Source organism: Malaclemys terrapin, chromosome 17 (assembly GCF_027887155.1).
Source record: "Malaclemys terrapin pileata isolate rMalTer1 chromosome 17, rMalTer1.hap1, whole genome shotgun sequence".
Classification (NCBI taxonomy): Eukaryota; Metazoa; Chordata; order Testudines; family Emydidae; genus Malaclemys; species Malaclemys terrapin.
In genome coordinates, this window is record NC_071521.1 from 21,986,126 (window position 1) to 22,013,677 (window position 27,552).

Here is a 27,552-nt window from a genome sequence, read left to right on the forward strand (position 1 = left end):
ACTTTACCGTCATTCCGCCCCCAAGGGAGATTAGCCTCCACCCAACAAAGAGAGTCCAGGGGCCATGTCCATTCTCCAGCCCGCAAGGGTTTAGTTTCCTTCTTAAAAGAGAGGATTCAAAGACTGTGTTTTGCAAAGCGGTTGGAAACTTTGCTTTACCCTGGTGCCAACACTGGAGAGCAGGGAATGGAGGAGGGGGAATAACTTTGGGAGGGCAGGAGAGTTTGGGAGATGGACCTTCTCCTGGTCCAGAGGGAAGTAGGGAGATGACCTGGCTCCATAGCCAATAAGACCATCGTGGAGGGGTTCAGCTGCAGCATGGGGAGGTACATGGGGGTGGGCAGGGTTGCCAGGTGTCAGGTTTTTGACCGACTGCCCAGTCAAAAAGGGACCCTGGTGGCTCCAGTCAGCACTGCCGACTGGGCTACTAAAAGTCCGGTCGGTGGTGCTGCAGGGCTAAGGCAGGCTAGTCCCTACCTCTCCTGGCACTGCACTGCACCCCGGAAGCGGCCAGCAGGTCTGGTTCCTAGGCGGGGGCACCATGGGGCTCCGTGCACTGCCCCCGCCCTGAGCACCGGCTCCACACTCTCATTGGCCGTGGTTCCCGGCCAATGAGAACTGGGGGGCAGTGCCTGCGGGCAAGAGCAACATGTGGAACCTCGTGGCCCCCCACCTAGGAGATGGACCTACTGGCTGCTTCCGGGGCACAGCATGGTGCCCCAGGACAGGGAGGAAGCCTGCCTTAGCCCCACTGCGCCACTGACCGGGAGCCACCCAAGGTAACCCCACGCCCCCAACCCTGAGCCCCAAACCCCTGTCCCAGCCCTGAGCCCCCCCAAACCTGGAGCCCCCTCCTGTACCCCAAAACTCTCATCCCTGGCCCCACCCAAGAGCCTGTACGTCCACCCCAGAGCCCTCACCCCTTGCCCCAGCTCAGAGCCCCCTCCCACACCCTGAACCCCTCATCCCTGGCCCCATCCCAGAGTCCTCACCCCCCCTGCACCCCAACCCCCTTCATCAACCTGCAGTCCCCTCCCACACTTCAAATCCCTCAGCCCCGGCCCCACCCCAGAGCTTGCACCCCCCACGCAGAGCCCTCACCCCCTCCTGTACCCCAACCCCCTGCTTCAACCCACAACCCACTCCTGCACCCCAAATCCCTCAGCCCCACTCCCCAGCCCAGATCCCCCTCTCACACCCATAACCCCTCATTTCTGGCCCCACCCCAGAGCCCGCACCCCCAGTTAGAGCCCTCATCCCCTCCCAGACCCCAACCCCCTGCTCCAGCCCGGTGAAAATGAGTGAGGGTGAGGGAGAGCGAGCCACCGAGGGAGGGGGAATGTAGTGAGTGGGGGCGGGGCCTCAGGGAAGGGGCGGGGTTAGGGTGTTCGGTTTTGTGCAATTAGAAAGCTGGCAACCCTAGGGAGGGAAGGAGGATGAGCAGGCCGGTGGTGGCGCCGGTATTGCCAAAAGGCTACAACCCTTATGTTCATTCATTGCTTAGCAGTAAGTGACCCACCCAGTGCCCAGGGCGCTGTCCCGTCGTGCTTAATAAATCACCTGTAAAGACCAACACTACCAATGAGACAGCCAAGGCACGCAGCTCACACTCCAGCAAATACAGGGGGCAGGGAGTGCAGGGAGGGGACGGGGTCTAACACTGGGGCCTAGAGTGACCGTAATGAAAACTACCAGTGGGGAAAGTCTCCAGGTAGTGCTTAAAACTGGGGGAGGGACAGCAGAGTCCCACCCCCTGGAGTCACCGCCCCCAACCGACCAACAGGAGCTGGAGTCTGCACTGCTAAGGGCCTTGAAACCCGCGGGGCCACGGACCCAGTATGAAATGCGGGGTTGGTGTACCATGGTTCCAGCCTGCCCAGTAAACGTGGGATGGACTCAGGAGCAGGGGAGGGTCCTGGGAGGCCTTGGATGGGGAGGAAGCAGCCTGGGGCAGGGATGGATGAGAGGCCTGGGGCAGGAAGAGACGTGGGGCTGAGGTGGAGGGTTTGTCCAGAGGCACTCATTAGCTGCGGCTGCCTGGGTGCGGGGAGGGAACCCACCGCCCGTCTCGGCCTGTCTGAGGGGCATGTCTGCTGGCACTAGCTGCACCGGCCCTCACCTTCTTCACCAGGATGGTGAGACCCTGGTACTTGAAGGGCTTGGAGAATTCGATGTACTGCGCACGCTCATTGTTGATGGTGAGGGGGGCCACGATCATGTCTGCCTGGCCGCTCAGGAGCTCCCCCATCATCCCGTTCCACTCCTTCTTATTGCTGTTATTGACCTGCAAGAGCCGGCAGCGAGGGTCAGCCCCACTCTGCGGCTGACCCCGAGGTGCCAACACCTCCACAGGCAGCATCAGCACATTCAACCTCTCCCACCGACCCGGGGCTCAGGCTCCTCACGGCAACCCCAGCTGCTGCTGACAGCTGCCCATATACGTTTCTCCTGCATCAACACAGGGCAAAGGGACATGTCCAAACTCACCCGCTCCTGTGTGCCAAATTTACCATCAGCAACCAGGTGAACTTCGTAGGTGAAATTCATCACCCCTGCAAGTCTGATCAGCAGGTCGATGCAGAAGCCGTAGCAGCACAGCGACACGGTGGGGCGGCCTGCAGAGGGGAGCAGGGATGCGGGACGGTTATGCAGCACCACAAAGATTGCAGAGAATTCAGCACAGCAGTGCCTAACCCAGCAGAACCTAGTGAGCCCATGCGACGGACTGGGAGACCCGTGGCTGCGAATTAGTGAGCTAACGAACAAGTTTGCTAACAGCAAAGGGAAAGCATCCGCCCTGTACCACGGGGAATAGTGAGGAAATAGTTCCAAGTGTTCCAGTAAATGTTCTGCCATGTATTTTGCCAGGAGAAGTCACAGCAATGAGACCTCACTGCAACTCAGTGCTCAGACATGAGAAACACCCAGACGTGTTTTACTTGCGGTTTATGTGTGCAGTGAATTAGCAAGGTTAATACCCTATTGGCTGTACAGGAAACCTGTCAATGCCACTGAAATGCATTCACCTCTGGGGTGGAACGCAGTGGATGTTTAACAGCCCACAGCAACACTGTTCAACAGTTCAGGATAGGAAATGAAGGAAAACACAGTGTTCAACTCAAGGAATTTAGGAAGGCAAAGTAACGTCCCACGTTGGAATTTACTGCCATGGGAGAACAAAGGAAGGAGTCAGTGAGTAAGAGAGAGAAAGGCACAAGGAGAGTCAGAGAGAAGGGAAGAAAGGAGAAGAAGAGAGGAATGCAGAGAGAGGAGAGACCTGCATGGGGGCTGCATCTCTCTATGCCGGGGTGTCTGAGATTCCCAACACCCACATGGCAATGGAGAGGAGCTGAGTGGGGTGCTCTCTGGCCTGCCCAGCGGCTCCCTTTAAAGGTCTGCAGGCCGCAGAGCAGGATTGGGCTCCCTCACTTTTTGATGTGAGTTGCTGCTGCATGTTTAGTCACTGGAAGACCAGTTACCTGGGATAGTCTCATTGGGTCCAGTGCAAAAGACCTTTTTCACGGGGTCTCCATTGATGGTAATTTCTTCCTTACATGTTCCATCGGCTTGTGTTGCTTTCACGTACACAAAGGGCTCTTGGTGAATTGTCACAATCTGTGGAGGAAGCAGAAATGCCCGTTTGCCTCAGAGACTGAGCCTGTGCCAGGGGCCTTCTCATTCCCCCAGGGGGTGTGGGATACACACCACGCCCCAGCAAAACACAAACTGTCTGGACTACTCAGTGTAGCTCATTTGTGGCAAGGATCCCATAATGCCCATCACCCATAATGGAGTCACCTTCCCTAAAGCAAGGCTCAGCCGAGAGAGCAGGCTGTGATGGGCTTTGAAAGTTAGGGCAGGAAGTGTTTGTTGAAGGGGTCAGAGGTCACAGAGGCAGGGGCAGCTCCAGGCACCAGTGCACCAAGCGTGTGCCTGGGGCGGCAAGCCGCGGGGGGCGCAGTGAGGGCAGCAGTCAGGCTGCCTTCGGTGGCATGTCTGCGGGAGGTCTGCCGGTCCCGCGGTTTCAGCAGCAATTCGGCGGCGGGTACACCGAAGGCACCGGACTGGCAGACCTTCCGCAGGCATGCCGCCAAATCCGCGTTACCAGCGGACCTCCCGCAGACGCGCCACCGAAAGCCGCCTGACTGCCGTGCTTGGGGCAGCAAAATACATAGAGCCGCCCCTGCGCAGAGGGAAGGCTCAAATGCATAATGATAATAATATAATCCTCCCCCCACCCAGCTCTCCCGCAGCACTTCTCCCACGTGGATTTCAAAGCACTTTACAAATGAGGCTAATACCATTACCCCCGTTTTACACATGGGAAACTGAGGCATAGAAGGAGGCAAAGTAACGTATTCAGGGTCACCCAACAGGCCAGTGGCAGAACCAGAATCCTGCATCCCAGGCCAGTGCTCTGTCCAGTAGGTCACCCCAGCTCAAGCTAAACCGAATCCCCTTTAACTTTGACCTAGGAACTGGGCCAGAGAGCCCCGCTCAGGGCCCCTTTACAAACAGACAATGCAACCCTGAATGAGTCTGGGCCTGCCCCTCATTTACAAGCCCCTGGACGCTGCTGTGCCAGGGCGGGGCTTGACAGTGCATAGACGTGCTTTCGTGTAACTTCACGCACTCCCACGGTACGGCCCCTTGACGGTGCTCTACCAGGGCAGGGCTTGACAGTGCATAGACGTGCTTTCGTGTAACTTCACGCACTCCCCCGGTACGGCCCCTTGACCCTGCTGGTGCAGCATAAAGAGGCTTTTTAGTGTAACTGAGACTCAGTCCTGCCCCAAGGCCAGGAGACACGTGAGATGAGCTACCAGTGGCTCCATCTCACCCAGCTGAGACATTTGCTGGTACCTTCAATTTGGTTGACATTTGATAGCCCGCAGGTTTCTCTGTCTCTCCCCCCGGCCAGATGATCTTCCGGTCATTGGGCAGGACCTGCGAGTGTCACCGAGAGGAGAGAGAGACATCAGATGCCTGGTGCAGGCTCTGCACCTCCATCCACAGTTCTCCCTGGAGGAACATACGTACATGGCTGCCATTGTAAACCCCAACTTGAACCAGTTTCCGATTCTGCAGGTTCATGATGCTGTAATTGGCGAATTTCCTGTCCCCATCTTCATTGAACTCCACTCTCCCGGTCACGCCCTCGGTGTACTTGCACGACATCAACACTCTACAAAGAAGACCCCCGTTTAGGTCCCAGTACAAGTTTCTTCATCTGCTCCCCTCCCAGAACACAGGGCAGCAGGGCGGCTGAGAGCTCAGGGAGAGGACAGCCTGGCTATGTGGGGAAGAGGTTTGGTAGCTAGGGGATTGGACCCTTCTTTAGTCAATGAGATAAAAGTTGTGGATCTGTTTTCCCTAGACTAGAGAGGCCCCAGCAGCTTGCAATGAGCTCAGGAACTACCCCTGAGTTTCCAAACTCATGGAGCCCTGAGCTCAGCAGGTTTTACTTTGTGAACTGATCAGTGGAGCAGACACAACAGATCGAAACGAACCAGACAACGTGAGCCAGCATGGGACACCGGGCACTGAATGAATAGCAAGAGACGGAGGCTACAAATTCACTTCTTCCCCCAAGCAAGAGTGAGTCTCACCAAGATGAGATCCTGCAGAGCAACTGAGCTCCAAGGCACCCAGATCCCATCCCACAGAGCAACTCAGCTTCACAGTACAGAGATCCCAGCCTGCAGGTCTCCCAAGTGCCACAGCGCCAAAGAGCACGCCTAGGGCCTCCCCGATCAAATGACCAGCCCAGGGGTAAAGCTACAGACTTATGAACAAAGCTACTTTGCATGCACAGTGCACAATTTTCTAAAACTCTTACATTTTCTACATGAAACATCACATGGGACTAGCCCCAATTCTATTCACCTCTCCTCAGTGGGGGCTAGTCCCATGTGATGTTTCAAGCTGACATGCTATTGTGCTCTACACCACTACAAAATTAAATAAAAGTTGCTGGCATTTTTTTTTTACCATGAACAAGATTATGCTTCTATTTGTTTCATTCCCTATTGGTGCAAAACTGACAGGACAGTGTGTTGCTCAGACTTTGCAAATGGATTTTCCATATTCACCAAAAGGAAAGTGAATTCCTTGGGAAATGATCATCTGAAAATAGCTGATCGGAATAGCAGTGGTTGTGCACATTCCCCAGTTTCCTGCAGTGATCGCTGTTGCTCTTAATTATTCTGCACAGATTTACTTTCCATCCTGAGTGACGAAATCATGTAGATTTAAAAAATTTTTTTAAATGAAGTATCAATTCAAATCCCCTCCCCTCTCTCCTCAGTGGATTAATTCACCAGCAGAATTAGCATGAGAACCCAGGGAGGCTGACGCCTAGTCCTGTGCTCCAATCACTAGGTTACACTGCCCCTTCAAACATTTGGGGAATTTGGGGCATTCATAATCCAGTTCCTACCCGGAGTAACGATTGGTAATAAATAACCAAACATAAGGTGTGCAGGGCTGGGGGGTCGGGGGGAGCCCAGGTACCTCTTGAAAAGAGGGCCAGTCTTCCAGATGTTGGTGTTCCCAACGCAGCCTCTCGGGGGGTCCGTGATATTCTCCTTCTCGAATAAGTCATGCACTGCCTGAGCTACCACTGCGACAGCATCGCTGATGTGAGCTGACTCGTTCTTCCCGTTAATGAGCTGCAAACCAATCACCCCTGGAGCAAACAGAGAGCACGGCGCAGGTCAGAGAACCCCAGGCAGACAGGCCCTCCCGGCAGGTCCTTCTCGCCAGCACTGGATTAAGAGCCATGGAGTCCCTGACCCTGGCCGTCAGCTGGCAGAGTTCCAATGAACTCCGGACCATGGGGGACCCGCTCCCTACAAACCTTGGTGCTGAGGAGGGCAGGAGTTAGGCTCAAGCTTGGGCTACCTGATTGCCAGCTTCCATCTGTCGGAAGGCACTTTGCTCCTTTGCTATGTGTTATGGGGAGCACACGGGGAACTCAGACGGCAGGCAGGCAGCAGGAGGGGTAGACAGTGCATGTGGAAGACCCAGCACTGAAGCTGAAACCCAGCGTAAGAGGCATTTTGAACTGGAGTGGGTGTTTGCTCTGGGCAAGGGGGAGTGAATCTGGGAGTGATCTCCGCTAAAGCTGTTGTTGTTCCCCTGGAAGCAGTCAGAGAAATAAGCTTGGTTAGCAACAATTTGAACGCAGGGCTGCAATTAGACTGACTGCAACACAAAGCAACTCTAATGCCAGTGAATTAGCTTCCCCATCCGCAGTGTCCTTTTAGCTGAGTCCCCTCCTGCAAAGTGCGTAATGCACTGGACTGCTGCTATTGCAACATGCTCTCAGGATGCAGCCAGGCACTATATGAGGTTGCTTTTGCAACATCACACATGGCCTTTGAGAAAGAACATACTCTCAAGATTTCGTTCTGAGTCCCGAGTTCCTCCTCCTGCCTGGGACTGTCTTTCTAATCCACCCTCTCTTTTCCTTTTTACAGAGAAGCAGGCTTTTTGGATGCTTTATGGACACTATGAAGGCTTTTTGGAAATCTCTGCGAGCTGTGGCTTTATAAGAACGGTCATCCTGGGTTGGACCAACGGTCCTTCTAGCCCAGGATCCTGTCTTCCGAGGTGCCCCAGAGGGAATGAGCAGAACAGGGAATCACCAAGTGATCCATCCCCTGTCGCCCATTCCCATGCAAAACAATTCCCGTTTGGCTTAGTCTCTGCTCCTGAAGAATTTCAGAGAGCGATAGCTCAGCTCCAGGATGCATGTTGCTATTAGGAGGACAGTCTCAGCTTTGCTAAAACTCTTCCTGAGCATAATGCTAGTACCCTTGCCAAGCCACTGGGAGATTTAACCCAGGGCCAGGGCCAGTTGGTTTGGACCAAAGAAGCAAAGCAGGATTTTAAAACCCTGTGTCAAGCCCTGTCGGATCCAATCCCGTGCTTATTTTGATCCATGGAAGCCCAGAGTGGTTCAAACGGATGCATTCAATCAGCGTCTGGGCATAGTTCTGCTCGAGGAGGGATGGCATCCCATACTCTCACCCCAACAGACGCACACTATCCCCAGACTGAACTATAGTTCTTGGCAATGGTGTTTGCTATTATATGCTTCAAGGTTTACGTAGTGAGAAGACATTTCACCTTTGAAACTGACCATTTGCCTATTCCAGGCCTCTGTCATAAGGCAATTGATCTACTGCGTGTGAGGCTGCAGTGGTGGGTTATTCAGCGGCAGCAGTGTGACTTTGATTTGACATCTCAAAGGAAGATGGAAAACACTTGCCCATCATCTTTTGAGAAATTCTGCTGGCTTGGCACCCTCGTATGCAGAAATAGCAGAGCACGTCGTACGCTGTTGACTGAAAGGGATGTCACTGACTCAGGGAGGACCGCTGATGCCATCTTCAACTGTGCAAGGTGAGTTGTGCTGTACAAGGAGGTTGGCCAGACCCCATTCTTAGCACAACTTGTCTACAAAATTCATTCTGAGCTCCCAGGGAAGACATGTGCTCCACAATGTATCTTGTACAGAGAAGCCCGAGTGATCGTCCCTGCAGTGTTGTGACACGCAATCCTGGATATGGCTCATGAAGGACATTTGGGGATGATCAAAGATGAAGGAACTTCCGCAGAGTTATGCTCGGCGGCCAGGGCTGCCCTCAGACACGTACAGAACTATTCTTCCTCCGGCACCTTTGAAACCGGTAGTTGCAGACAGACCATGGCAGACAATTGCAGTGGCCCCTCAGTTGCACTGCATGGCTACACACTATTGACTGTTATAGGTTATTACTTTGCCCCATCGCATTCATAATTTCACAAGGCATCTCAGAGGAGCTCATTTCTTGCCTAACCATGTTATTCATTACGTTTGGTCTACCAGAGTGCTTTCTTTCAGATAATTGGACACTTTTTGTATCCAGAGAATTTGAGGTCTTTCTGATGAGTATTGGTACAGTACATTATAAATCTGCTGTGTCCTATACCCAAGGAATAGAAGAGTGGAGAGACTGCATGGGACTCTGGGAAAGCATGTATTTCACATACTGGAGGAATGTCAAAATACCCCCTTCCCTGTTGCATTAAGTTGTGCTTTATATGATATTTGGAGTACATCCATGAAGGTATTGGAGAAACCCTGTTCTATTGGCTCTTCAATCAACCTATGAGGACCAAGTTGTCTGTGCTGATGAAAAGGTTTATCCCACTCCTCTGCCATCCTCGAAGCTAACTGATGTGTCTAGGAAACATGCGAGTTTCAACAAGAGTATCTATGCAAGACTCCATGCGTTCTATCCTGGACAAGGAATATATGTTAGGGGAGGGTCTGGAAGCATTTTCATTACTTGTGGCATGATCTTGCGAGCTTCAGGGTACAAAGTGTGGCAAGTTTACCACAGGGAGAACTCATTGTTAACCAGTGAGATGTACTGCCTAGTGAAGGGGAACAGATAGGGAAGAGGACATGGCCAGTTGTGGAAGTTGGAGAGAAGGGAAGGAAATTGAGATGACTGGTGTATGTTGCCTCTGTGTGTGTGTGTGTGTGTGTTTTGCTGCTGCTGCTGCTGCTTCTTTTGTGTTTGTTTGGTGGCGTTGGGATTGCTGTTCTGGGGTGCATCAGCGGGTAACATCGTTAACAACAGAAAGTAATGAGCTGGTTGTTTTCTCAGAATGTTCCGTGACCGCCATGACAGCGCTCAGAGCAATGTCTCCTCTCTGGGCACGCCTCTTGAACCCAGGAGTCCTAGTTAAAGGCCAAGATCCCATTGCACTGCACATGCAATAAACATGAGCACAGAGAAGTGGAGGTAAGTACCGTCAGGGGCGTATCGCAGAGCATTGCCAGATATCTCTCTCTCCCCCACCAGCCACACGTATCCGGAGCCCGTCATATTGAGCATGGCTGCCGATCTGTACACTGTGGCGGCGTCATCCTCACTGAAAAGAGACAAAAGAAAATGACAGTGATGAGTCTCTCTCGAGCTCCTCATGTACCAGCTGCCTCCCTTTCCCCTGCTCCGGTTCAGACCCAGCAGGCCGCAGCAGAATGGGCAGAACGAAACCTCCTGACCCAGCAGAGAGAATTCCCTGTGGGGCTGGGATTCACGAGAGCAGGGTGCAGGCCAGAGACCAAAGGGAAGTCTCCCCCAGTCCAGCAATGTGTGTCACAGCCAGGCCACGGTGACATGAGCGCTTGCTGAGTGGGGGCAGACAGAGGGATTGAAGATAGGTCCAGATACAGGACCCTGTTCTGGAAATGCCGGTGACAGTGTGAGGGGTGATCAGCCCAAGCAGATGGACTCCCAGGGCTGAACGAACCTGGTTTTCTGCAAAGGATAAAAAACCCAAGAAGACACACCCAGTCCCTGCCGTCTACCTCTGCCTCTAGAGAGAATGTTCTTTGGGTTTTCCAGTGGGCATGGGCAGGGCGCCATGCGGTGCCTATGTGTCTAAAACAGGACTATCCAGGGTACAGACGTGTGGGGTGAGGCGTCCCTGAGTGCGTGGCTTTGACTTTGGCTGTGAATGGGAGGACTTGTGCTCAGTGTGTTTTCTCCCCCCCTCACTCCCCCTGGCTGAAATCACAGCAGGAAGGAGCTACATTGAGACTAGAATCTCTTCGGGGAAAGGCAGAATTTACTGGTCATTAATATGGGAAAGAGCTTCATCCACCACTCACCCACCCAACACCAGACCCAGAAGAGGGAAGGGATTTCCCTACAGAACCCAGACCAGCATTCATGGGCACTGCCAGTTCATCATCCATCATCACTGTCATCGCACCATGCCCTGGTCATGGGCACAGACCCCATTGTGGAGGCACCAGACAGACACAGAGTGAAAAGGCTGTCCCTGCCTCGGAGAGCTCCCAGCGTAAGTGCCATTCTGCCATCTCTGCCTGCACTGCACTGCCTGCAAAGCCTTACCCCTAGGGGGGACGTCATCACAGCAGCAAGCGATGGCGATTGGCTGACAGGCTGGGTTAATTCCCAGACACAACATATTCCGGCGGCAGTGTCCCAAAAGCCATGGGGCCCAAGCAGGAGTCAAAATGTTGCCTGGACCTGTCTGTGCCTGTTTCCCCCTCTCTGAATGGGGTGGATGACTTCCTGGCCCTGATCTTGCGAAGTGCTGAGCATGTCCTCACAACAGCTGGGAGCCCTCATCTCCACTGGAGTTCCTAGGGACTGAGGGCACTTGGCATGTTCAGCACCTGGCAGGTTTGGGCGCAGTGTCTGCAACGGGCTTTAAGAAATGTGAAGCGCTACCAACGGGCCCGATTCGGGTTTCCACAAAGGCCCCTTTCCACGGCTAGGGTACTGTGATGGGGCCTCACAATGGATGTCAGTTACAACCACCCGCACTTTAGGGCCATGTAATGCTGCCAGAGCAGTGCACATTGGTATTATTGTGAATGAGAATTAGGCCCTAATTCAGTGTCAGTGCTTATCAACAATGCATAGGCTGGGATCGTGTGAAAGAATCCACTGATTATCCTTTGTGTGGGAACAAATGATACTGCTAGATTCTTGCTGGAAATAGATACTCATGTGCTCTTCAGTGGCATCCTACTTGTCCCTAGAGGAGGAGAATGAAGGTGAGACAAGATTATGGTGGTCAACAGATGGCTCAGGTAATGGTGCTATGAGGAGGGAGTTGGGATGTTTGACTGCTGGGAGGCGTTCATGGATAGAAGACTGTTCTAGAGGGATGGACTCCACTTGAGTAGGGAGGGAAATAGATTCTGGGATGGAGGTTTGCACAACTGATTAAAAGAGCTTTAAACTAGGAACTTGGGGGAGACAGCTGGGAGATGCTCATGTAGTCTTCACACCCGATTCTAATATTGACTGTGAGGAAAATCAAGTAAGAAAGGATACAGCAATGGAGAAAGGAACAGCAGTGGGTAGGACAATGAACATTTAGAGGAAAGATGGTGCTGATACCAATGAAGCTAACAGTCAGGTAGGCGATACTGGCCATAGAATGACTGTAGCTAATTGGGTGAGGAATCTGGGCCAAGCCAAGCAGAAACAACTCAGATGTCTGTACACCAATGCAAGGAGCCTGGGTAACAAAATGGAGGACCTAGAACTATTGGTGCAGGAAGTGAAACCAGATATTATAGTGATAACAGAAACATGGTGGAATAGCAGTCATGAGTGGAATTCAGGTTTGGAAGGGTATGTGCAGTTCAGGAAATGAAGGTAAAGATGGGGGGAGTAGAATTGTATATTAATGATGAGGTCGACTAGAAGTGATGGTCTGGATAAAACAGAGTCTGTTTGAGTCAAAATAACTTTGAGGAAGAAAGTTACCAGAGGCTCCCCTGGGATAGTGCTTGGGTTATGCTACAGATCCTCAGGATCCGATTTGGATATGGATAGAGACCTGTTTAATGTTTTTAATGAACTAAATACTACCAGGAATTACAGGAGATTTTAATTTCCCAGATATGGACTGGAGGACAAGTGCTACTAATAATAGTAGGGCCCAGATTTTCCTGGATGTGATAGCTGACAGATTTCTTCACCAAATAGTTGCGGAACCTACAAGAGGTGATGCCATTTTAAATTTGGTATTGGTGAGTAGCAAGGACCTCACGGAAGAACTGTCTCTAGAGGGCAACATTGGTTCATGTGATCATGAGCTAATTCAGTTTAAACTAAATGGAAGGAAAAACAAAAATAGATCTGCAACTAGGGTCCTTGATTTCAAAAGGGCAAACTTTAAAAAATTAAGGGAATTAGTTAGGGAAGTGGACTGGACTGAAGAACTCAAGGATTTGAATGTGGAGGATGCTTGGAATTACTTTAAGTCAAAGTTGCAGAAACTATCTGAAGCCTGCAGCCCAAGCAAGGGGGGAAAATAGTAGCGAAGGGTTGCTGACTAAGCTGAATGAGCAAACATCTCAACCAGGTGATTAAGAGAAAGCAGAAAGCCTACAAGGAACGGAAGATGGGATGGATCAGCAAGGAAACCTACCCCTTGGAGCTCACAAACTGTAGGGAAAAAGTGAGAACTGCCAAAAGCCAAACAGAGCTGGACCTTGCAAAGGAAATTAAAACCAATAGTAAAAGCTTCTTTAGCCATATAAATAAAAAGAAAACAAGGAAGGAAGAAATGGAACCGCTAGGCACTTAGGATGGGGTGGAGATTAAAGATAATCTAGGTATGGCCCAACGCCTAAACATATTTTTGCCTCAGTTTGTAATAAGGATAATGAGGATCTTAGGGATAGTGGCAGGATGGCTAATAGAAATGAGAAATAGAAATGAGGATATGGGACTAAGTCAGGGCGCCCGGATAATCTTCATCCAAGAATATTAAAAGAACTGATACATGAAATTGCAAGCCCAATACCAAGGATTATTAATGAATCTGTAAAATCAGGGGTCATGCCCTGTGACTGGAGAATTGCTAATATACTACCTAGTTTTAAAAGAGGAGAAAAAGTGATCTGGGACACTACAGACCTGTTAGTTTGACCTCAATTGTATGGAAGGTCTTAGAACAAATTTTGAAAGAGAAAGTAGTTAAGGACAGAGGTAAACGGTAATTGGGATAAAATACAACATGGTTTTATGGAAGGTAGATCATGACAGACCAATTTGAGAAGATAACTGATTTTAGACAAAAGAAAGGCAGTTGATCTAATCTACCTGGATTTCAGTAAGACATCTGATACAGTTCCACATCGGAAATTATTAGTTAAAATGGAGAAGATGGGAATCAATATGGGAATTGAAAGGTGGGTAAGGAACAGGTTAAAGGGGAATCTACAATGGGTCATACTGAGTGAACTGTCCTCAGGGATTGGTCTTAGGACCAGTCTTATTTATTTTTATTAATGACCTTGGCACAAAAAGTGGGAGTGTGCTAATAAAATTTGCAGATGACATGAAGTTAAGAGGTGTTGACAATATGGAGGAGGGCCAGAATATCATACAAGAAGAGCTGGTAGAGCTTGAAAACTGAAGTAATAGAAATGGGATGAAATTTAATAATGCAAAGTGCAAGGTCATGCACTTAGGAACTAACAACAAGAAATTTTGCTATAAACTAACAGATTTATTTGGGCATAAGCTTTCGTGAGTAAAAACCTCACTTCTTCGGATGCATCAAAGTGAGGAAGAAGTGAGGTTTTTACTCACGAAAGCTTATGCCCAAATAAATCTGTTAGTCTTTAAGGTGCCACCAGACTCTTTGTTGTTTTTGTAGATACAGACTAACACGGCTACCCCCTGATACTTGCTATAAACTGGGGACTTACCAGGTAGGAGCAACAGAGGAGGAGAAAGACTGGGTGTATTGGTTGATCACAGGATGATTATGAACCGCCAATGTGATGTAACCATGAAAAAGGCTAGTGCGGTCCTAAGATGCATCAGGTGAGGTATTTCCATAGAGATAGGGAAGCGTTAGTACCATTATACAAGGTACTGATGAGAGCTCATCTGGAATAGTGTGTGCAATTCTGGTCTCCTGTGTTTAAGAAAGATGAATTCAAACTGGAACAGGTACAGAGAAGGGCTACTAGGATGATCAGAGGAATGGAAAACCTAATTAATGAGAAAAGACTCAAAGAGCTTGACTTGTTTAGCCTAACCAAATGAAGGCTGAGGGGAGATATGATTGCTCTCTATAAATACATCAGAGGGATAAATATCAGGGAGGAGGAAGAATTATTTAAGTTAAGGGCCAATGCTGATACAAGAACAAATGGATATAAACTGGCCAGCAATAAGTTTAGGCTTGAAATTAGATGATGGTTTCTAACCGTCAGAGCAGTGAAGTTCTGGAACAGCCTCTCAAGGGGAGTTGTGGAGGCAAAAAAAACCCTAACTGGTTTCAAGACTAAGCTTGACATGTTTATGGAGGGGACGGTATGATGAGACTGCCTACAATGGCATGTAGCCCGTCTGCAACTGCTAGTAGCAAATATCTCCAACAGCCAGTGATGGGACACCAGATTGGAAAGGCTCTGAGTTACTACAGAGAACTGTCCACCATATTTGGGGTCAGGAAGGAATTTCCCCCAGGGTCAGATGGGCAAAGACCCAGGAGATTTTTTGCCTTCCTCTGCAGCATGGGGCACGGGTCACTTTCAATTTTAAACTAGTGTAAATGGTGGATTCTCTGTAACTTCAAGTCTTTAAATCAGGATTTGAGGAGTTCAGTAACTCAGCCAGAGGTTAGGGGTTATGGGTATGGATGGGTCAGGTTCTGTGGCCTGCAATGTGTAGGAGCTCAGACTAGATTATCATGATGTTCCTTCTGGGCTTAAAGTCTCTGAGTCTCTGAGGAGAGGACTGTGAATGGCACCAAACAGACAAGAGGCAGAAGGGAAATGAAAAGCCACCAAAGGCAATGAAGAACCACAAAAGCATAGGGACAGGGAAGAGAGTGGTGGACAGTACTAAAGGCAGTAGAGAGAACAGGAGTACTTGTGGCACCTTAGAGACTAACAAATTTATTAGAGCATAAGATTTCGTGGACTACAGCCCACTTCTTCGGATGCATAGTGATGCTGTAGTCCACGAAAGCTTATGCTCTAATAAATTTGTTAGTCTCTAAGGTGCCACAAGTACTCCTGTTCTTTTTGCGGATACAGACTAACACGGCTTCTACTCTGAAACCTGGCAGTAGAGAGAGACACTCTAGGGAGGGTAGTGTCCCTTTCACATAGCTCAGAGAAGTTTCAAGTGGAATAAATATTAAACATACTATAATGTTTAGCCACTAGGTGACAGCATGTGAAACATGCCTTATCTATGCTGAGCATAGGCATTGCTGGCAATGCATTTAAGTATTGTAACAGGTACACATTTCATGTATCTCTCTTTGAGGTGGAAGCTCTGAAACCAGTCCATATCTGGTACATGACGTGGTGTCAGAAGTGAAGGCAGTTGAACTGGTGCCAGAGGAAAACAGAAACAGAAGGGAACCAGGAACAAATGTTGCAAACAGAAGTAAACAAAAAGCAACAAATGTCGCAGGATCTAATCAACAAGGCACTCACTCTTCAATGCCCCAGAGAGCTTCATATTTGACATACTTTCAAAATGGACAGATTAGAAGCAGTATTTTGCAAGATTTCACATTGCAACCAAACTCCACAAGGAAATTGGTGACTTTCAGGTATCCTCTTTAATGTATGCTATGGGGAAGCAAGCACAGCATATCTCTGAATCTTTTACCTTTATAGGAGATGGTCACAAAGATGACTATGAAAGGGCTATGGCTATGTTTGATGCACATTTTAAACTTCAGAAAAATGTGATTTATGAAAGGGCATGATTTCACCAGAGAATTCAACAACCAGGAGAATCTGTCAAATGTTTTATCAGAGCTTTACATGCATTGACATAAAACTTTGATTTTGAGACTGTAAAGTATGCAAATATCAGAGACAGATTAGTCTTAGAGCTTGCAGATAAAAATCTTCCATAGCAGTTACTATTTAAAAACAGACCTAACCATACACACAGCTATTTAAATAGCAAAGCAGTCTGAGCTGGTGAAACAGAAAAACCAAGAGCAACTTGCCAAACTTGAAAAAGAAGAAACTAGCTTAGAAGCTGTAAACAGAGCATCATGAGTGCTAAAAGTAATTATTAGAAGATTCCCTGAGGCTAAGAAGGACAAATTCCAGGCTAACTACAAGGTATTTCAGACTCAATGCACAAGATATGGAAAAATTCATAGCCCAAGAGATGTAGGTCCAGCCAAAGGTGCAATATGTAAAAAATGCATGAAATATGGATATTTTGCAGCATCAAAGCAATCAGGGAATTAACTTATAGTACAGACAATCAAGAACTATTTCGGTATTACAGAACAACTAGTGATGGACAATGAACCACAGTTCACTGAAGCAGAATTAAAGTAATTCCAAATGAAATCTGATTTTGGTCATATTACTAGCAACCCACATTACCCACAAGCAAATGGAAAGGCTGAGAGAGCTGTAAAGACAGCTATGAAAATCCTATAGCAGAAAGATCCATTCCTTGCTCTTCTGAGTTACAGATCAACACTGGTAATATCTGCTAGATATAGTCCAGCACAACTCCTAGTGGGAAGGCAGCTCAGAACTACTGTTCTGACTTTGGAAAAGAACCTATCTCCAAAGTGGCCAAGAGTAGAAGAGAGTAGCCAAATCAGCTACAAAGGCAAAAAGAGCTTATGAATATTTTGATAAGAGACACCACTCAGTTAGAGAACTGCTGGGCCTAGAACTGGTGACCACATTTGTGTCAAACTAAATGGAGAAGAAGAATGGAGAACTCCAGCTGTCGTAAAGAAAAAGAATTCATTGCCCAGATCATATGTGACTGAGAATGACAGTTGAGAGTTCAACAGAAACTGTCAACCTCTATGGTTTGTTCCTCAGAAAGAACAGTCAATACTTTACTTCAACAGCAAACTTTACAGATGGCGGATGCAGAACAACAAGAAGAATATTCAGAGACTCCAAACCAACCAGAGAAAGTCATTTCAACTAATGTACACACAGATGACCAAGCTGTTATGTGTTCCTGTCATGTAATAAGAAAACCAGTCTGATAGAAGAGTAAAATAACAAATGGAATGGAATGTTAAACTGCATCCGAAGAAGTGGGCTGTAGCCCACGAAAGCTTATGCTCTAATAAATTTGTTAGTCTCTAAGGTGCCACAAGTACTCCTGTTCTTCTTGTTCTTATACTGTTCAGCCACTAGGTGGCACCATGTATAACTTACCTTATCCATGCTGAGAGCAGCCATCACTGGCAGGGCACTGACACATATTAAAGGTACAAATCTCACGCATCTTTCTCTGGGGTGGAAGCTCTGTAACCAGTCCACATATGGTACATGACAGAGGTCTCTAGTGAATGTGCCAAGCTGGGGCACTGCCTGCTCCCTGGTCCACAAGGTGCTGTCCTCGGCTCAGCTCGCATCTCCCCGTGCACTTAGGGAAAGGTGATCAGAGAGACTGCTTTGCAGACAATGGTGAAGATGCCTCCAGGAAAACTGGGCCTCATATCCGGAGCCATGGGATGGGACCAAACCCTTGGCTGAGACTTTCCTGTTTCCTTCTCAGTGTATGTTTCACTGTAAGCAGATGAGAGTAACTTCAGTATTGGCAGGTGGAGCTGAGAGAAGCGGGGAAATGCATGTGTCCAGATGGGGACAGGGAGACCAACCACAGCAATTATAGATAAAGAAAAGTGGGGGTAAGAGGAGGTGCCAGGGCACGAGGCCTTTGAGAAGGAAAATCCTGGGAGTTGGGGCAGGTAGCAGAAGGGAGAGCTGAGCACTGGCGAGTGGGTGAAGGTCAAGGAGGACAAGGTGTCTCTCTGTCTCTCATCACCGGCATGAGCAATTACAAGCCCTCAGACACCATGAACGCAGGGCCATTTCCTTCGTGGGCAGCTGCCGTCCTGTTCTTTCATATAACTGGTCATGTCAAATCCCTGTCAGACAATTCCTCATACTCCCCAGAGGCCACAAGCACTTTCTGCTAAGGCTGGGATGAATCTCCTAGACCTACAAGGTAGCCATGACTGCCTTATACTCTGCCATTTGATGTGTGGCACTTTCCCACTGCTGTGTCTCTGTTCCCTGTCTGGACACACAGAGCTCATCAAACATCCCTACTTCACAGGGCGCTTGGGAGCTTCGTTAATAAATGTCACTAACATGCTTGCAGATCCTCAGATGAAGGGTGCTATAGAAGGTCTAAGGATATCACTATTTGTAGATGATACAAAACTACTCAAGATAGTTAAGTCCCAGGCAGACTGCGAAGAGCTACAAAAGGATCTCACAAAGCCGGGTGACTGGGCAACAAAATGGCAGATGAAATTCAATGTGGATAAATGCAAAGTAATGCGCATTGGAAAACATAATCCCAACTCTACATATAAAATGATGGGGTCTAAATTATCTGTTACCACTCAAAAAAGAGATCTTGGAGTCATTGTGAATAGTTCTCTGAAAACATCCACTCAATGTGCAGTGGCAGTCAAAAAAGCAAACAGAATGTTGGGAATCATTAAGAAAGGGATAGATAATAAGACAATAATAATAATAATATATTGCCTCTATATAAATCCATGGTATGCCCACATCTTGAATACTGTGTGCAGATGTGGTCGTCCCATCTCAAAAAAGATCTATTGGAATTGGAAACGGTTCAGTAAAGGGCAACAAAAATGATGAGGGGTGTGGAACAGCTTCCATACGAGGAGCGATTAATAAGACTGGGACTTTTCAGCTTGGAAAAGAGACAGCTAAGGGGGATATGATAGAGGTCTATAAAATCATGACTGGTGTGGAGAAAGTAAATAAGGAAGTGTTATTTACTCCTTCTCATAACACAAGAGCTAGGGGGTCACCAAATGAAATTAATAGGCAGCAGGTTTAAAACAAACAAAAGGAAGTATTTTTTCACACAACGCACAGTCAACCTGTGGAACTCCTTGTCAGAGGATATTGTGAAGGCCAAGACTATAACAGGGTTCAAAAAAGAACTAGATATGTTAATGGAGGATAGATCCATCAATGGCTATTAGGGATGGTGTCTCTAGTCTCTGTTTGCCAGAAGCTGGGAATGAGTGACAGGGGATGGATCACTTGATGATTACCTGTTCTGTTCATTCCTTCTGGGGCACCTAGCATTGGCCACTGTTGGAAGACCGGATACTGTGTTGGACCTTTGGTCTGATCCAGCATGGCCGTTCTTATGTTCTTATGACTATCACTGTTATTATCAACAACACTATATTTCTACAACACAGTGGAATTCACTTTTACCATGCCCCAGAATAATACAGACCACCTCTCCCAATGAGAGAACCACAGCAGCACATGAAAGATGCTTTAGATCTGTACGCAATGGAGTGGTCTCTCTGGATTTTCTCTCATACTTAACCATCTTGTTACTGCCAAATCCATGGGCTACTTCTTGCAGACTTATCTTGAAGGACCAGGTGTCCTCTGACATATCCCTGGTTTCAATGGGAATGTAGCAGCACAGCGGTGGAACATATGTGCCCATCTGGGAAGGGCTGAAGCAGAAGACAGACAGGAAAATCAGACGCTCATTTCCTTACCTTGCAGAAAGGATGATAACCCGAGCCTCCAGCTCCTTCGCCTCAAGCAGCAGCGAAGTCACGTTTTTGGTTCCAGGGTCAAACTGAAGAACTTTCTCAGCCTGTGATTAGTGTGAGCAAAGCCGGTTAGTGCAGCGGCCTAATGCTTGCTGGTGAGAGCCATTCTATCTAGAAAAGGTTCAAGAGAATTCATTAAACTGTATACAGCTCGGCTAGATATGGAGGGTAACTAGGTTTTTTCTTTTTCTTTTTTCTTTGCTTTTCTTTCTTTGCTTTTCTTTCTTTCTTTTCTGTTTTAGGTTTTTTTGTTTGTTTGCTTTTTGGGGGGGGTTTTGCACTGTGCATGCAAACTGAAGTCAATCAAGACCCAAAAAGAGGCGTGCATTGTACAGGAAAGAGAAAAAGGCGTTTGAAATGCAATTGAAAACTCAAACGAGTGTTGTTTTTCAAAAACATGGGAAATAAAAAAAAATATTGCACAGGGTTAACCTTTGGGAGTAAAAGTGAGCATCTTACACCAAGGGACCATTTCCTTTGGGGAGGAAAGGGGGTCAGTTCAGTTTTCAAAAAGAAAAACTTGCAAGTTAATTACTGGTTCACATGCATGTCTCCAAAAGTAATCCTTCTGGGGTCAGCTGGCTAGATTTCCATTCTCAAGTTCAAACCAAAACTATGTCAACATAAAAACGTGCTACCAAGAAACATAGTCATGGATCTTTTTTCTTTCTTTCTTTCTTTTATTTTTTTTTATTTTTTTATTTTTTTGGTGGCTGTGGCTATTTGTCATTTGCTAGTTAGATTGGTGGGCGGCGTGCATTTCCATGCAAATATACCTTGGGTCCTCGCTTGTTGTCATAGGAAAGTTGGTCGAGGTTTTCATAGTTCCTTTTTTTACTCTGATGAATAATGTGCACAGAGAAAATATGTAGACACAGAAGAATATTATAAACAGTTGAAAATGACGTGTAGTAAAGCAATCCAACATCCACCTCCTCCTCCACTGTTTGCTAAAGGGCCTCTATAACGCTGGAGCTCGCAAAAACCATTACTAATAGGAGAGCGTGTCTGGGCTCTTGTGAAAATCTTGAGTTGAAAAGCCACATTGATTAAAACAAGCCTGAACCTCCTGGCTGGTGCAATGCAGTTGTATGTTCCCATGTAGGAGAAGGGATTTTTTTCAGCATGAAATGCATATCTTAAATTCAGAGACAATTTACGTGTCTATGAGGGCTTAGGCTGCTGTAATTCCATAAAATTATTGTGGAAGACCAAAAGGACAAAATATTCTGTATGGAAAAGTGCTAGCTACATGCAAGGCATTATGATGATGAACTTTTATTATTATTATTTTATTACAGTCGTGTTCACCCTGAGTGAGTATTGAAAGTGAAATGTCTGTCTGGACTTCACGTCTGCTGAGAGATTGGAGAGCTTTGTGGAACTTTGCTCTCACCCAAAAGAGAGAGAAACACTTGCTCTACTCTGTTCTGGATCAAAGCGTGACAATGTGGAAGCAATGGTGATCACGGGATAACATGCTAGCCTTTACCTGCTGCCCGGGGGAAGGCAGGAGGGCAGGTCACCAAAACACACTTTGGGAATCCAATTACAAAATGGGCACCTGCCCTTGGAAAATCCAGATCTAGTAGAAAATGGTTCTCTCTGCCCGCGCTGTGGATTACTGTTGCCACGCACACCTGGGGAGCTCTCCCTGACCTCAGCGGGAACGCTAGGTGTGATCAGGTGCAGGATAGGCACTGTGGATAAAAGCCCTGAACCGTAAGCTGGGGAGAAGAGTTCATCCCTCCCTCGTTTTCAGTTAGAGCATTGACCCACTTCCCATTCTCAGCTTCAGAATGCTCAGTCTCAAAGCAGCCAGTGGCATGGGACTTGCCTTCCCTACAGATTACCTGCAAAAGGACACACAACCCAGAAGGCTGGTTCCTGCAACAGCTTCGTACAGAGCAGAGTGCATAAGACCTGGGGAAGCCAGTGCTCATGCTGGCAAACATTACAACTGCTACTGCATGCAGGATCAAGGCAGAGTTGTATTAAAGCTAGAGATGGATTTAACCCATCCCCTCCAGATCTGAACACTTCTGGACTTTGAGGGGTTCAAAATCTTCTTCCAAATTTTCCAGCATAGTCTCTTGTAGAACCAAATCCCTGATGGGGATCTGCCGTCCGTCTACCAAAAAGTGAAGAAGTAACGCATTTCCCCCCAAGTTATTCCTTAAACATGCATCTGTTTTCATCGCTGCATCTTGATTTGCAAACTGCATTGATTGTCTCCCTCTCTCTGCTCTCAGAGATGCTTCTTTTAAAGACTTGTTGCTATTTCTCCTGCCTGTACAATGCTTGCAGGGGCTATACAGTGAAAGGATGGGCCCTTCCACTGCCTTTCTCCTCCCTGTTCTTTCCTCCAAATAAATCAGGCAAGAATCTAGAATGTTAGACCGTAACTGCATCTATTGTAGAAAAGAATCTGAGGAAATAAAATATACTCTGAGCCCAATTCTGTCGTCGTTTCAGGCTCCTTCTACTGGTGTCCATGGTAGGAATTTCCAGTGCATCTTCTCAGTGTCTCATCATATCACTTGGCACAGGGAGACGGGGCAACATTACAACAGAGACAAGCAGTGTCAATGAAATATTCACTCCCTTCCAGATGTGTTGGTCCTCTCACTCGGGCAGCAGCTATTCAGCAGTGCACTCGAGCTTCCTGTGTTTCCTATTTCTTTTATTTTCCAGTCTTGAATGACCTTGTGCACCTGCATAGCGGTGACGTCCTAGAAGTGGAAGAGTAGGGAACGATTCTATCCTGGGCCTACCAGCGCTAGACAGGATGGGACCTAATGAGACATTCCTAGAGCTACAGGTTTGCCATGGGGCAGAAATGTCATGGGGGCTGTGAATTTTCAGTTTGTCTGTGACTTTGCTTTGTGTCTAGGATTTTTCTTTGTATCCGTGATTTCATAGGTTGTACAGCTGGGGAGGGAGGCGGGTTTCACGCAGGCCATGGCCCAACCACTTTTTCCAACCCATCCCAGTGTAGGGCAGGTGATTCATTAGCGCCGGGGCCAGGAAGGAAGCATCGTGGGGGGAGGGCCATGCCTGCATGCTGGGGGGATGGCAGGAGGGGAGCCAGGCAAGCCCCAAGGAACAGGAGCCACCACTGCAGGTGAGTGCAGGGCAGGGTCCCTCTGCTACCCACCCCCAGCTCCTCTCACTCCCCAGGGGGACAGGACCGGACCCTTTTTATATGATCCCCCCACTTTAAATGGAATTCTGATGACATTACACACCATTTCCCTCTAAAGCCTTGACTTTTACCAAATTTACTGTGACTCTTCGGTGATTTTTGATAAAAAATGCTGTGACAAGCCTGCAACCCCCGTCTTTCCCATCCCTAATTTCTCTCAGTTATCTCCTTAGCTGCCCTGGTTCCCAAGGGTTCTTGCTGGGCTCCCCATAGAACAGCAAAGCTACACAACTCATTCCAAATGAGCAGATTGCACCTCTTTGTGCATTGTCCACGAGCTGATTGTCATGGTCTTTAATTAACTACCGTAATTAAATAACGTCTGTACAGTCCCGAGTCTACAGCATGTATTTGATATTTGAAATTTAAAACGTTTGGCTGGGACACCTGGGTTGTAGGTCCCATGTCTGTTTCCTGATTGGGTGAGTGTATCTCTTAGGATCAGGCATTTGAGGCGAAGAATCATGCTCAGAAATTAAAAATGCACTTTCCACAATGAGTCTCCATTTGCTTAGGAGCTGTGGTTTGCCCAGGGCTCTGGTTTGCTGGCACACTCGCAGAACAGACGCACAGCAAGGCCGGGACGCAGTCAGCACAGAGTCACTTAGCAACGCAAATGTACTTTGGGGCCTTTACTGCCATCTTGAACAATTTCTAATGAACACTGGCTAGTGTTCAAGTGTTAAGTGAAATGGCTTAGGCTGCTTGTGGAAGGCAGAGCTCCTCAGCCTGACAGACAGCAGCCCGGTCAGGCTGATAGTCCCTGGAGATGGGCTTGAACCAAACCGGAAATCCAGCTGTTCACAGATAATTCAGCACTGGATAGGAATGCTGGGCACAAATGCCGGTGTTAAAATTATTAAACCACCAAAACAGTGTTTGGGTAACGCCCGGAGCCTGACCGGACTCTCTGAGGCTGTCAGGTAAGATGTAACAGGAAATCCTATTCCTACCACCAACGGTTTCAGTCCCCAAGAACAAGGGAAGGTGGAGTTAGAGATAAGGAATTTTACAATGATCAATCACCATGAATACCCAGCCTTCCGCAAGTGATGGCGGCAGCTTCTCCTTTCTGCTCATTCACTGTTCTGCGCCAGATCGATGTTCAGTCTGACCATATGGTTGGGGAAAGGACTAGGGCAGGGCTGAGGTCATGGAAAGGAAGGAAATGGACAAAGGTTCAGGTGCATTAAATGCCCAGGGATCAAACCCTCTGTGATCAAAGGGGCAATCAGAACCAGAAGAGACTGGGGAAGAGGTGAAGAAACCCTACATATCGCCTAGTTTATGCAGGAGGTCAGTCTAGATAATCACAAGAGTCCATTCTGGCCTTGGAATCTATCAGCCAGCTTCTAGAGTGACCCACATATCACAGCAGCTGGTTGGATCAATGGAAACCTTGCCAGCTCACGTCTAGTCCACAGCAAAGGACAAGGGAACGATATGGCCTGGCAGTTGCCAAAGAAGAGGCAAAGGAGAAGGAGACCTATCATCCAGGAGACTGGTCCCAGCATCTAGAGGAGGGCATCTATAGCAGCAAGGGATGTCATGTATTCAGCTCAAACACAGTGCAGGCCACCACATAGACTCCCACGCCCACCCCACGCTCTCAGTGGCTCTCCTTCACAAGTGATGACACAGAACTGGGGCAGTACCCCCGGGGCCTATGAGGACACAAAGTACCAGAATATGGCCGTGAGTGAGTGTCGTGTTCTTTTGCTGATCCAAAGGACAGTGCAGGAAACAGCAGAGAGTGGGGGAACTGAGAGAGAATAGTACAGGTTGTGGACATGGAAGTTGTAGGGTGAGTCTAGAGACACGAACACATTGACTCAGAATAAGGGTGGCAGTGACCCTTCCAAAGCCGTCAGTACTGGAGGGCAGGAACATAATGAGGAGGGTGGGTTGGACCCAGTGGAGGAGGTCTGAGATAAAATGCCATCCCAAGTCAGAGTCTGAGTCAGCGCTACTCACCGAGAACACAGTAAGCAGCAATTTTTGCCAGTAGCAAGAATCCCCAACAGCTGGAGACGGGACACTAGATGGGGAGGGCTTTGAGTTACTACCGAGAATTCTTTCCCAGATGTCTGGCTGGTGGGTCTCACCCACATGCTCAGGATCTAACTGATCATCATATTTGGGGTTGGGAATTTCCCCCCAGGTCAGATTGGCAGAGACCCTGGGGGGGTTTCACCTTCCTCTGCAGCATGGGGCAAGGGTCACTTGCAGGTTTAAATTAGTGTAAATGATGAATTCTCTGTGACTTGACGTCTTTAAGCCATGATTTGAGGACGTCAGTAACTCAGCGAGAGGTTAGGGGTCTATTTCAGGATTGGGTGTGGCCTGTGATGTGCAGGGGGTCAGACCAGATGATCATAATGATCCCTTCTGACCTTAACGTCTACGAGTCTCTGAGACATGTGCTGCAGCAAGGAACCCTTAGGCTTCCTATTCGGGGGAAATGTTTGACTCTAAGAGCCATTTGGGCCATGGAAGAAACTGCCAGAGGAACCATCAGTGGGGATACCCCATGCTGAGAGCTTGCACCCATCTCTCAGGCATGGCCCACAGGTAGCTGGTCCGCTGCAGAAACAGGCATGTGCTAGATGAGCCAGAAGAGGTGCCTCCCAACTCAAAGGTCTCTCTGATTCTAAGCAGACTCCACAAGCAATGTCTGCAGCTGTGTCTGCCAACCAACAACCCACTCTGCCACATCTGGCTGGCCGCCCAGCACCTGCTGCTATGTCTAGATCCTAGCAAATTACAGGTGTTGCCAGTGATACACGGCAGGCTCCAGAGGCACCGCTCACAGGGATTGCCCGGTAGGCAGGAAGTGTAGCTCCTTTACAGGGCTTCTCTGGGAAGCTCCCACAGTGTGAGAGGCTTGGATGTTTCCTACCTGAAATGGACCCGAGACTGTTGCCTCGTACCCCTGAGTGGGGGTGAGAACTATCGCTTCCACCATCCAGTCATGGAGGAGGCTCCGCATCTTCTAGTTAAAAAATTTCCCTTCAAACTGCTCAGAGTAAGAGTGCAGTCGAGGGGCTTCCTGTCTTGTATGTGCCTGCTCGGTTTTAACCTTAGGAACAGAGCTCTCCTACTGGCCCAGGCTCCCACTAACCACAGATGACTCAGACATGCCCACGCTGGACGTAGCTATCTGCCCCCTTGCTTATCACTGAAAATGGGGGCAGAGCACCTGCTCTCAGAAGCCACAAACTTACTCTCATTTACAGCACGGGGCGTGTCAGGAAAGCGTGTTTAGCATGTGCTTCAATGAAGATGGGTAGGGCCTATAATAACAGCCAAAGAGCTGAGAGCTGTGTAGAGAGGGCGCTCTCTACACAGTAACGCACTGACTGCCCTTTCCCTCCTAAGCCACAAAGCAAGTGCCAATTAGCCAATTAGCAAGCTGCTCTTCTGGCTCTGTTTGGTAATTAGCTTTGCCAAGTCTGCATTGGACCCTAGGGAAGCGTCAAAGGGGAGAGGTGCTTTTCCTAAGCTGTGCAACTGGTTCTCTCCCTAGGTGGGAATCGCCCGGGCGAAGTATTTGCAGAGCTCCAGGTTATTCTTCCCTTCATTTTGTAGTTGATTTACACGTAGGAGATTTTGACCATGGCAAAGCAAGTGAAATGAATAAAGTACAAAGTTCTGTCAGGTACTAGTCAGACACTGTTGATGCTTTAAGCATAATGTTAGCCATGTTACAATGGAAAGAAAAGGTGTTTTACATACAGAAATCTACATACATACAACAGCCTGAGACTTCTAGTTTTGTTGTTGTTTTTTAACAAAATTACATGACAATGTTTAGATACTGACCTTGGATTCTCTCTCTTCCAGGAGCGTCTCCAGCTTCTTCTGTGCAGCGCGACCCTCGTGGTCATCACTGACTATTAGTATGATGTGATTCCAGTTGTACACTCGCATCATCTCAAACCAGACATTGGACTGGTGAGAATACGGTGGGACAGTGCGCAGGAAGGACAGGTGGATGCTCTGCAAGGAACAACAAAGGATAAACATAGACTTTTGCAGCTCATTCTTGCAGAGATATGTCTCATTGACCAATCAGTTCCACAAGTACTGGGCAAGGATCAGAAGTCTAGCAACACAGGAATTTCTGGTGACCCTGAAATATAGGTCTTTGGCTCTCAAATCTTTAATTGGCCTCTATAATCTGAAATTCCCTTTTT

General features: G+C 48.1%; 1 protein-coding gene across 18 annotated transcripts in view; it reads right to left on the reverse strand.

Moving 5' to 3' along the window:
* Positions 1–27,552, reverse strand: part of GRIN1 (glutamate ionotropic receptor NMDA type subunit 1) — a 70,262-nt gene that overhangs the window by 21,553 nt on the left and 21,157 nt on the right. For 14 of the 18 annotated variants that reach the window (XM_054007488.1, XM_054007486.1, XM_054007482.1 and 11 more), the window contains exons 3-12: positions 27,179–27,355; positions 20,928–20,990; positions 20,095–20,195; positions 9,809–9,930; positions 6,514–6,688; positions 5,041–5,185; positions 4,864–4,947; positions 3,480–3,615; positions 2,488–2,615; positions 2,120–2,284 (exon numbers count right to left, since the gene is read on the reverse strand). In XM_054007488.1, the coding sequence (XP_053863463.1) occupies positions 2,120–2,284; positions 2,488–2,615; positions 3,480–3,615; positions 4,864–4,947; positions 5,041–5,185; positions 6,514–6,688; positions 9,809–9,930; positions 20,095–20,195; positions 20,928–20,990; positions 27,179–27,355 (1,296 nt within the window). The remainder of the gene's footprint in view (positions 1–2,119; positions 2,285–2,487; positions 2,616–3,479; positions 3,616–4,863; positions 4,948–5,040; positions 5,186–6,513; positions 6,689–9,808; positions 9,931–20,094; positions 20,196–20,927; positions 20,991–27,178; positions 27,356–27,552) is intronic. The other 4 variants (XM_054007494.1, XM_054007485.1, XM_054007497.1 and 1 more) reach the window with 1 other exon arrangement.